The sequence below is a fragment of the Aphelocoma coerulescens genome, chromosome 14, assembly GCF_041296385.1.
Source record: "Aphelocoma coerulescens isolate FSJ_1873_10779 chromosome 14, UR_Acoe_1.0, whole genome shotgun sequence".
In the NCBI taxonomy this organism is placed as follows: Eukaryota; Metazoa; Chordata; class Aves; order Passeriformes; family Corvidae; genus Aphelocoma; species Aphelocoma coerulescens.
The window spans coordinates 5,783,816-5,795,888 of NC_091028.1; the positions used below are offsets into that span (position 1 = coordinate 5,783,816).

General features: G+C 45.8%; 1 protein-coding gene across 5 annotated transcripts in view; it reads right to left on the reverse strand.

Moving 5' to 3' along the window:
- Positions 1-1,320: 1,320 nt before the first annotated feature.
- Positions 1,321-12,073, reverse strand: part of CARHSP1 (calcium regulated heat stable protein 1) — a 35,249-nt gene continuing 24,496 nt past the window's right edge. For 4 of the 5 annotated variants that reach the window (XM_069029945.1, XM_069029941.1, XM_069029943.1 and 1 more), the window contains exon 4: positions 1,321-3,028. In XM_069029945.1, coding sequence (XP_068886046.1) covers positions 2,866-3,028 — 163 coding nt within the window. In that variant the 3' untranslated portion in view covers positions 1,321-2,865. The remainder of the gene's footprint in view (positions 3,029-12,073) is intronic. The other variant, XM_069029944.1, reaches the window with a different exon arrangement.

Consider the following 12,073-nt stretch of genomic DNA (forward strand, 5'->3'; position numbering starts at 1 on the left):
CCTGTAAATTTCCTTACCAAATTAATTACAATTTAGGGGGGGAAGGGGAAGCATAATCTGCCTCTGGTTGATTCATGGTCTCAAAATTGGCCTGCAATGCTTTGTCCCTAGTTTTTTATGTTGAAGCTGCTTTTTAAAAGATGCAGTTGTTTTTTTTTTAAATACTCACCTTGTGCTATATGAATTAACATTAATTATAAGACAGGTGGGATTGTCTTGTCTAAAAATGGAAGATGAGTAGAAGGGAAAGGTTTTATTTCTTCCTGGGGGTGGGAAGATGGAACTGAGCCAGAAGTCCCTGACCACCACCCCTGGCAACGCTGGGCCAGCTGGTGGCAAAGTTCCCTCCTCAGGGTGGATTTGGTGCCAAGGCACAATCAGGCCATGGTACTACACTCTCTGCAGAACAAATCTAAAAAATAATTTGTAAAAATTAATTAAAATAACTTCACATCAGCAAAATCTATTTCTGTCACTTTCTGATCATATTCTGAGATTCCTGATTAAGGAATTAAGGGTAGGTGAGAACTACAAAAATGACCTAAATTATGTTTCTATTAAAATTCAAGTCAATGCCTGACACTCTGTGTAACTGTTAATATTACTTTTCTCATCTAGTAATCTTGAGTTATGAATGGTTTGAGAATAAAATCTCATTTTATGATGAAAAAATACTGTTCTAATTGTCATCTTGGCAAATAAAATACTTAAAGCAGTCCTGTTGAATGCTGCCTGTCTGTACAAAGAAATGAGTGACTTGAATCTTTCCAGTTCCAGGTTCATGTGATACTTGCACAGTAAAAAAGCAGAGCAAGGAGGGGGAGCTGTAATGCACCTCATGCACCAAAACTGTTTTGTCTTCTAGCACACTTCTTCCCTAGGGTAATTCCTGTTTTAATGGAGCAGACTTAGAACCAGAACTACCTGTGGTGTAGGAATGCTCTTTAGGACAGACAATTTAAGAGCTGCTGCTTTGTCTGTACTCGCATGTCCTGTATCTGATGCCTTATTTTGCTGCAGGGCTGGTTGCAGCAAGTTACCTGTGCAAATATCCTGTGCAGGACCAAAGCCAGCTTTGTTTTCAGCCCCAAACACAACATTCCTGGCTGATTTGTCTCAGGAGCCGCCTCTGACATGTCCTGGCCTTATTATTTCCAAATTGTTCTGGTAATTGCAGTCAGTTGGTGTGAAAACATTTTCCTCAAATAAAACTTTTAAATGTCATCACACAGGGGTGCTTGTGCAGGCACCTGCATTCTCCCCTTCTTTCATGCTGATCCTCTTCAGCACCAGCTACCCAGGGAGCAGACTGAAAACACATTTAAGCACTGAAATGGTTGCATTTATTGTAAAGAAAGCAGGGAGTGATATTCCAACAAGCTGCACAGTGATAAACCCACCACTACCACGTCTTACGGGTCATAGAAAACAAAACCGAACCCAAACCCCACTACACCGTGGTGTAACACAGGTACAGCAAAGGATAAACAAGCCAGCACAGCAGTTCCTGGCCCCACACCCCTGTGCTGTCCCCACATCACACCTGGGAACAGATCAGCTGCTGTGAAAGGCTCAGGACATGTCCTGACAGCGAGCACCTCTTGGTGAAGCTCCAAATACAAAACTGAAGCTGCACTGTTTCATACAACTAACAAGAGTTGTGCCCTTTTCTTAAATTTTTTTTTTATTTGCAAAGTCAATAAAAATCCACTGTTAGGAACATAACAGAGAAAATGCTTCATTTGGAAAAAAAAATATGTGGAAGGCAAATAGGAACAAAACCAATTTAGTAGCACTACAACTACATGAAGAGTTTGGGGAAGGGTGGCCCTAACACATCCTACCAAGCAAGTTTGCCAGGGAAATAGATGCAGAATGTACTTCACCAAGACAGCTGAGCGTGTTGAGTAACTCACCCAGAGTTTAACAGACAGGCCCCTGGGCAGCCCACACCTGCTGGGCAGCAGTGCAGGGGGTGTCCTGCCTGCCCAGTGGCACACCATGGCAGTCAGCTGGATGCAGGCTAGAAGGCGACTCTTCAGCCTTGTCAGAATTCAGACACAGTCAGAAGCTATGAAGTATCCACTATTCTACACTTTTCTACCACTTACCGTGAAGCAAATTTAAATTTAGGATGGGATTTTTTTTTTTTTTTTTAATACTGGCCTATAAAATCTGTTGCTAATCAACCATCAAGGCACCTAAGTAAATTCACAAACAGCCCCAGCTTTACCACCACAACACAGTTTCCACACCATTTGCAGTGGTGCACCTGATGGGCACTGGAGCATAACCACCTGATGGAGATTTTCCATCCTGTGGCAACTGCTCTGTTTGTGAACTTCCTTCCATGAGGAAAATAAATCAGCAATGAACACCTCTGTCTCTCCAGCCAAGGCATTCAGGCACTGTTATCAGCAATAAAGGTACTGCAGCCCTACAGAAGAGCAGCCCAAGGGAACACAGGGCTCACACAACGCCCAGGGCTCAGTTGTGCTTGACCATCTGCACCAGAAGAGCTCTCCTTGAAACCTCTCCCCCTTCCCCTGGGCATTTCCTGGAATCAGTTCACAAGATAAAAGAAAACCCAAACCTCCCATCCTCCACCAAGCACATAAACTAGGTCTCTTTAAATACATTTCTTGTAAACACATTATGCTAGATTTTTTTCATTAGCATTTGAATTGCCTTTTTTTTTTTTTTTTTTTTTTAAATCAGGCCAGCTGTAAAAAATTGTAATTTTGGCCTGCTTCTGCTTTATTGACAATGCAGTATTTCCTCACACACAATATTCTTCAGCCAGGTCCCTGCAGCCAGTTGTTGAGCAGAGGCCACGCCGGCAGCAGCTGCGTTCCCAGGGGACACTCAGGAGCTGATGATGTGCCCCGACCACGTCTCGTGCTTGGTGCCAGGGGCCAGGTGAGTGATCACCACCTCCACTGCCTGCAGCTTCTCGTTCTTGGGAGGGATGGTGCACATCTTGTAGGTGACCTCGTCGCCTGCCACGGGAACGTACTCGCCTTCAATGCTGTGGAGGGAAGCTCCAGTTAGTCATCAATCACATAAACACTCGTTCTCCTTCGCAGCTTGCTGAAGTTTTTATCATCATTGTTATCTTAGATGTTCAAAGTACTTCAGGAATTTTATAGAGTCTGTCATCCATCAAAGTCTGAGCTTGATTTTGGTTGTCTTGCAGTGAAATCCTATGAAAATACTATAAACACCACCATCGTCCAAAAAAAAAACCACCAACAAAAAAAGTACAAAATAAAAACCAAAATAAAGCCCACAAAAATCCTCACCGTAATATGCCCTAAAGAATACTCAGGTGAGTATTCAGGCTTGGACTGAGAACTGTGCACCAACACCTCACTCACAACAGCACTAGAGGGCAGGGCTGCCACTGGCTGCCACTTACTTTGGGGATTTAGTTCTTAAACTAAAGAAAGTTGATATCTTTCTGTTTGGTTTCCTCCCCGCTCCTCACTTAAGCTTTTGAAGTTTGAGTTTGGGTTTTTTTTCCCTTTTTCTTATAAAGAATTGTGCCACGTAATGGCAAGATTTTACCTTTAGGTTATTCCATCGTAACAGCATTTGTGGTATGCAAAAAAAAAGGAGCCCAAGTGAGATATGGTATCAAATATTTCAAAATTACTTGCTGTGAGAAAAGAGAGTTCTACCATCCTGATGTGTAGCCTGCAGAAACTCTCATCCAGCACTCAGGGAGATTTCCAGGAGACTCCTACCTGGCCTCCCCAGGGTGATGCCAGGGGATGCTGGAAGACCTGCGCTGTGCATTTGCTACTGCACGTGAGTCTGTGTTTGGAATTGGTGGGAGATGCCAAAAGGGCTTCACCTTCTGTTCAGAGCAAGGTGCTGATGGAACAGAGAACTGCAAAGTGTAACAGCCCTCCTCACCTCCACCCCCGTGCTTGAGATCAGAGCTTTGTAATAAAAATCCCAGCACGTGCCAGTGAAGACTGGCAGGGATTCCTTTATCCTGCACTGCCGTGAGGCTCTGACAGTACAGGAGATGCTACTTCACCTTTCTTTAAATATACCTACACAAGCCCATGCTCAGCCTCCCCTGCCCTGACAGCCTGGGCTGCAGATCTTAGTGAAGGTTTTCAGTGTTTCTCAGCAGCATCTGTATTTGGGAACAGAGAAACACCAATAACAAATTCTACTGGATGTCTAATTGATGTGACTTGCTTGTGAACTCCTGTTACACTGGAGGTAAGGTTTGGGTTCAGAAAGAGAAAAAAAAGTGGTCTAGGTCAGGAGTTTGTACTGCACCACTGAGTTTGATATTTGCCTTCTCTGAGAGCACACTGGGAGCATGCTCACCCCACCCAGGAATTTCACCCCATGTTTCTGTTAATAGCAGGGATCTCAGATTTTACCAGTGCCCTTTATATCCACTCTCCTTTTGTAACCCATTATTCTTAGGGGTTTTCTATTGCAGGAAAGGCTGCCAGGACTGATAGGAGGTAAATACACTGGCCCTTACTGCCAGTTCTAACCTCACATCAGAGTTTGTTTCTCCTCACACTTTGGCAAAACTTCTTCAGCTTCATCTCCAGCACTGACTCTCCCCAACCCTTTCCCCTTTGAGGGCTCCTGTCTGACTCCTGCCCTGCAAGTGCTGCTCAGGGAGCTGGTGCCAGGCCATGGCGAAGCAGGAGCAGCCCATACCCAGGGACAGGACAGGGTAACCAAGAATGTACAAGGGAAGCTAAAAATGACACATAAATCAAAATTTCTCCCATGGGAAATTCAAAAGAAAAGTCATTGTTTGCTAACTGATTGTATCAACGTGACATTGAAAATGCTCCTCTATCTAAATATGAATCTAAAACCTGCTATGAGGAGTTAAAGGCATTCCCAGGCCTGTGGCTTGAAATGCATGTCCTTCAAACTGTATTTCCCTGGAAATACCTCTACTCCAGAGCTACCTGTGACTGTGGCAGCCAGACCCAGGAGGGCATGTCCTAGGCTGAACCCTTCAGAGCAGTGCCTGGGAAAATGGGAGTAAACTGAAGGCAGAAGAAATATTTACAGAAGAATCAAGATAAAGCCTCCTTCATCAGACCTGACAGCCCTTTCCAACCCACACAGGCTGATCTGACTGACCTTTATCTACTTCCAAAGTCTCCAGGCCATCCTGTCAGCCCAGCCCTGGATCACACTGGACAGGCTCCGTTCAAGCTCCCACATCTGACCTTTGTTGTGGCTGTCCTCCCCAGTTACTGCCTCCATTTATACCCCACTTCCCACAGGTTTAAGATCCTTTCAGGTGTGAAGGGATTGCACACCCAACCCTTACTGTCCTTCCAGGAGCAGAAACTAATTTACCTCTTCTAGTGCCAAAGGAATTTGCTACCAAAGCCCAAGAAGTTTACCCTGACTTTGAAACAGCAGTTTTCCATCAAGGATATACTGGAGCTTGATGAGGGGACATGAGGCCCCAAGAAGAGACACAGAAAGGGGTTGAAAGTGTCAAACCACAAGTGAAAATAGGAATGGCATATAAAAAAAAAAGATGACATCACCTTTCCTACTTGAACCTCTCGAATCTTGAGGAACCTTGATCCTTTGTTGCCAAAAAAAAATTGTTGCTACAGAGCTAAAACCACTAAAACTAAAGCAGCATCTCCCCTTGGCATTCCAGCCACACACTGCAGCACCCCAGGCCCCTGCAGGGAGCAGGAACACGTCACCACTGTGCAGCCACCCAACCAAACGGATGCCCTGCCCAGGAAGGGATCTCAGGTTTGCCTGAAACTCTTTTTTTTTTAACAAACAGGAACCTTACATGTTTTTTAAAAGCTCCTGTAAAACAGGATGAGCCACGGTTAGTAAAATAAACATTTAAAATCTGCAAAAGTAGGTAAATATGGTTAATGCAAAAGGAAAGTGGATTCGCAGTCTCCTGAAGCACCAACACACAAAAGTTTTAAGCTCCTGAAAAATTGAGATTAATTAGGTATCACTTGAATATTCAAAATCAAGTGAGGAAGAAGTACAGCTAGAGCATTAAATAAGATGGGTGTTTTGTTGGGGTATGTTTTGTTTAAAATTGAAGTGTGAATAGGTGCTGGACAGGTTCTGGTAAGATGTGCGTTGCAGGTACACTGGTAACAAAGTGATTCTGCTTTTCCAATAAATAAGACCAAGAGAATCACTACACACACACAGAGAACATGCCTAATGTACACGCTGCAGCCAGGGAGAGAAGAAGCAAAGGCCCAGCCTGCAGGACACACTCAGCTCTCACTAAAGGCACCACATCCCTCAGCCCTTGGGAGGTCACTGTTTGGGGCACTGCCTGTGGAGCCCCTGGTCTGCCAAGGAAAAAGAAAAAAACAAAGTATTTGTTGACCCACATTTCTTATGCTGAACCATGAGGATAAATACTCATGTTCCTTCTACTGAACAGATCAGGTCATCCCCAGAATCTGCAGAGCCCTTAGCATTACCCAGAAAAGTGCACTTTTCTCTGCTAGAGAGCGTTTCTTGCAGGGCTGAGCATTTTGCTGACAGCATCAGATCCTTTCTTGGTTTCATTACTTATCCAAGCTGACACTACAAGTGACTGGAGCTTGTGATAAAACCTCATTCAACCCCAGCATGGCTTCATCTGATCCCTAGTTTGATGTCTTTCCTTGCTTGTTGAGGTGACCCTTCCCCACCAAGGCCAGGCCTGTCCTTTGCACAGCTGTGGATAAAGGTTGTGGCCACACGAACAACTCCAATTTCATTTTCTTTTCATTTGCTTTTGGCCTTTAAACTTTTCTCCCACAGATCAGATATTCTTTTCTCTCCTGGAGCTTTGTGATCACTGGTCATTCCTGGTACCTAACAAATATGGGATTGCTAGCTCATTGCCCCCAGAGCACATGAAAAGCAAGAGGACAAAGGTCCTGGTCTGCAGCCTGAAGAGACCTGTGAGTGAGCAGTGTCCCCTGAGCAGTGTTTGCCACCAAAACTGCTTCTGGGACAGACACAGACTTACTCCAGCACAGCTATCACTACTTGTGATGCTTGGAAGCAGAAACAAACAACATCCAGACTGTGCAGTGCTTCTGGTGGCATCAAGAAAGAGCAAAATGATGGCACTTGAGAGGTGATGAGATGGTGGCACTGGAGGCAGAGCCCTACACAGAGCTGGGGGAAGATCTTCCAGCAGGAAGCAATTGCCTCAAGCACTGGGCAGGAAATTAACTGGAAAAGATCAGAGAGAGTAAACAGAATTCTTGGAACAGATTCAGCCTACAACAGACATTCTGTAAACAATGTAATTTACCTGGAAAAATTGGTAAAGGAAATTAAGTGTGGGCTTTTTTGATGTCACATACTGATTAAATAATTTTAGATCTGTATTTTTTTTACTTTTACCCTAAATATATACTAAATGTTGATCTAGAGGAAGGTGGAGATTTCCACTGCTATTTGAGATATTGGAGGGCACTTTCAATTCAAAACAAAGAGTATCTACATACCCAAGAATCTTAAGACACTTCAAGACTTCAAATTCAAGCTAAAAATAGGAAATGCTTCCCTGATGTTAGAGTCAGAGGGAGACACAATAGAGTGAGTTTTAGATTATCCAGCAACTCCCATTTCCCCAGCTCAGCATCAGTCTGGTATGGTAGAGCACTTTATCCTGCACTATTTTTAGGAAACCGAGAAGTTATTAGGAATTTACCTAAATAAGGAATGTTCTAGTTCTTCCTTCTTGTCATACATGAAATCCCTATTTGTGCTTGGTCTTTGCATATTAAGTGCTTTAATTAATTTGAGCTTAATATTTTTAAATTGAATGTTAAAATCAATCCATCAGTCCAGGTACACTAATCAAGTTTTTATGGTCTTCCTGTGTTTACTGTATACTTTTACAAGTGTTTTAAGATGTGTTGGATGTATTTTTATGTTTTACTTGTATCTTGGTTTCAAGGCAGATTTTAAAAAAAACCCCAGTTGCAACAAACAGCCCAACCCCCCATAAGCACATGACCCTTATCTCAACTGATATCACCCCTCTGACCAGGAGGAGCCATTGGTGGATGGAGATGGTCTGTCAAAGGGAGAGCACCAATCACCTTGAACCAAAGGGGTGGGCTGTGGGCGGGCTGTGGGCGGACTGTGGGCGGAGCAAAAGCTATAAAAGGGATCCAAAAGACACGCCCACTCATTCTCCCTTCCTCTCCAGCTTGCTAAGGCAGTGCTGGAGAAGCCTACCCCTTTCTAGGGGCTTTTAGAAATAGATTTCTTTTTGACCAGCCTAAACTGCAAGTTTATTTTTTTCTCTACCTGAGGTTCAGAGCTGTCTTAAGCCTAAAGTTCCTGAATCCCTGCGCTCCTGGGGCATATCTCTCGAGCCATCTGGATCCCAAATTTTTATATTTTGTTAGTTTTTTTTGCAATTTTTCAATTTTTTTTCTGTTTTAATAAATTGTTTTAATTTCTACAAAGAGTTGTCTCATTCCTCACACTTCTCACAGCTGCTATTCATACTCCAGGGCTCTAGTTAAACCTCTTGGGACAAAGAGTAAGTCATGTGGAAACATTTTGGAACAAGACTTTCCAGTGAATTCCAAGCCTTGCTGGTCACCAAGTGTTGTCATGGATGAGACCAAGGAGCACTTCCATGGCTCAGTGGCTCTGTTACCTCATGAGCTTCTTAAAGTTCATTTCACACCTCAGCATTTGTCTCAAGAAACCTGAGGGTTTTTAACAGCAAGATACAACGGAATAAGGAACCACTGTGAGTTACTAATCCCAGATGCCCTCCCATGCATTCCCTGTGCCAGCCAACAGCCCCAGCACCCACCAGCAAACCAGCAGTGACCTTACGGAGCTGGCCAAGCAGGAGCAGGGCTGCCTCTCCCCACCAGTCACACTCCTCACTGGGACCAGACAAGTGTAAGAGGCTCAGACACTGAAGAATCCCAGCAGTTCAAATCCAGGGTCCCTGCTCCAGGATTGCCCTGGTCCCTGTGCCATTGCAGAGAAAACTTCCCAGGAGCTGCACTTCCCTCCCAGTTCAGTGAATGCATCATCCTCTAGTCCAGTTCTCTACGGGCTCAGGGTGCTTGAAGCCCCATTCAGGGATAGTTATGACTCCATATCTACTTCCAGCAGCCAATTCAAGCCCAGGCAGCACAGCACACTCCATGAGAAAGGAACAGGAGAGAGCTTTCCAAGGATGCCTTTGTGGGCTCAGTCAAAGACAAAGACACCCATTCCTGCAAACACCCAGCCTGGATTCTGTCACAATCCCACCTACTGTGTGCATCTGGACACCAAAGCCCAGGGCAGCTACCTTCTGTGCTCACTGAGCACAAAGAACCTCCATCCTCGAGCAGCCACTGCCTGCAGTGCCCACTGCCTGGCTGGTAGAGTGCCAGCCTTGGCTCTGACCTATTACAGTTTGTATCATTGAGGCAAAGATTCTGGGAAGGCTTAGCTGCAATAGTGACCACAGCAACCTGGCACTCCTGCATGCACCACTGCAATGTGAGTTTTCTGAACTGACTGGGGGGTGGAGAACCCTTAGGAAAAAGATTATCCATGTTCTATTAATTTCCAAACATCTCTCAAGAAAGATCTGGAATTCTGCTGCCTCTCCGTCCTGCCCCAGATAACCTACTTATTTCAGACACTTCAACAGATGCAGCAAAGCACCAGAAAGGGAGCACATCAGGAAGGAAGTGAGCTGTCCAAAGCAGGTAAGTCATCCAGTATTTTGAAGGCCAGCAAAAAGCTGAGATTTGGCTTCCCAGCATGCCCAGAGCAGTTGGTTGCAGTCAGCAGTAGTCATTTTTCTGGTAGTTCACAGAAAAGCCAGAGAGGCCAGAGTAGTTCGTTCTCTCAGCTCAGATTCAGCTCTCAGATCATTTAGAATTATCAGGTAATTTCCAACCCATATTGTTTCACTCCACCAGGGAAACAGCACCACAGAGAAGCCAGGAGATGTGGCATTAATGCTTTACATCAAACAGTGATCTAGCAGAAAATCAGAGGAAAGAAATGACCATGAAAAGATGATCTCTCCATGGACACAAATAGCTCAGAGCCAGCTCCTCACTGCAGCAGGGACAGAGTTGGGTTCTCCCTGCAGGAAGATGCAGCTGATAGAACATGTCCAGCACAGCCAGCAGCTGGAATGCAGCAGCAGAATGGGACCAGCCCCACGTGGGAGCCCAGCAAGAGCCCGCAGCCCTCAGCTATTCAGCACTGCTGAGCTACAGACACAGGAGGTATAACCTGGTATCACACCACAGTGCACAAACAAACCACAGCAAGCTCGGGATCTCCCCAGGGACCCAGGGGTGCTGTGTGTCAGTGTCCCTGGGGGAAGCACAGCATCAATTCTCCAGAGCCATCAGCACACACAGGGTCAGGAATCCAGCCTGAAGGACAGCCTGAAGGCCTCTCTGCAATGCAGCATTTTTCCCTTCAGAGCCAAGTGCTGGCAAACTGCAGAAAACCCACAAGCACTTCACGTTTTTTCTCTTTCATTAAATATGCTGGTTTTGCAAAATAAAATCCTTAAAAAAAGCAGGAGTGTGGTCGTTCATCCGTCACTGCTCTCTGATGAGCCACCTCCTTGCCTTGCCCTTGCAGGTACACAGGCTTCAGGCCAAATCCCAGATAAAAGCAAAAGCCTGGAGCACAAACCAGTCTCCATCAGGTGCCCACTCCCAAAGGCAGTGGGGAGCAGAAGAGTGGGTGCAGTGCTCTAATGCACAACATTTGATCTGTTCTCCACCCCACCTCCCCCATCCCCTGGGTCTGTGCCCTCAGCAGCCCAGTTGGGAAGGGAAGCTGATGTGAATCTGTCTGTACAGGCAGCACCTGGCAGGGGACATCCACAGCCAGCACTGCAGGGAGTCCCTGTCTGCTCTCTGGGAACATCCACAGCTACAGGTGGAACAGCAAGAGAGTGAGAGGGAGGCCACCACTGCATGTCAGTGACAACCACAGCTGGGAGCATCTGTGAGAGCTGACTGACTCCCAGGATGGAACACGAGCCAAGGAGGTGACACACAGGAGGGTAAAGCTCTCACACTGGTGCTGTAACACCACCATCAATTTGGTGACAGTGGAGCACCTTACAGGCTGGTGGGAATGGAAGCATTAACAGCACATGCTGCTATCAAAAACGTAATTACGGGCTTTTTAAAAATTTCTCCCCAGGCATGCCTTTGCTTCCTGCTTTCCAGAGGTGTTCTCTGGAATTACTATCTCAGCAACTCCTCTGCCTCCATGCTTGCCAGCTTGGGTTTTATATTCACTCCAGCAAGCACATTTTGTGGTTGTTCTAGAGAGGGATGAAGTATGAATCTGAGAAAAACAAAACCTCATCACATCCAAAGAGCCATGATATGGCTAGCACAACTATTTATACCAACTTGAGAACTGTCTCCAGTGAGCACAAGGAAGCAGGACTCACTTGTACCCAATCAGTTAGAAAGGAGAAGTGGCTCCACACAAGTGTTATCAAACACCAAAAACAAATCATCTCTGCAGCCTTCGGAGCCACTCATTAAAACAAAGCCAGGCAGAACAAAGCACCTTTCCAAACCTGTGTTTCAAAGGGATGTGTGATGTGTTTCTTACACTGATGGCACGAAACTGGGGGCAGTGGCTGGTACAGCTGATGGCTGTGCTGCCATTCAGCCAGACCCTGATGGGCTGGAGAAGTGGGTGGAAAGCAGCCTCATGAGGCTCTGCAAGGGCAAGTGTGGGGTCCTGCACCTGGGGAAGGATAACCCCAAGCACTAGAACAGGCTGGGGCTGACCCACTGGAGAGCAGCTCTGCAGAGAAGGACCTCAGGGTACTGGTGGGTGACCATGAGCCAGCAGTGTGCCCTGGGATGCATCGGGAAGAGCATGGCCAGCAGGTCAGGGAGGTGACCCTGCCCTCTGCTCAGTCCTAGTGAGGCACATCTGCAGTGCTGTGTCCAGTTCTGGGCTCCTCAGGACACGAACAACAAGGAGCTACCAGAGATGAGGAGGGATCTGGAGCATTTCTTATGAAGAGAAACTGCAGGAGCTGGGCCTGTTT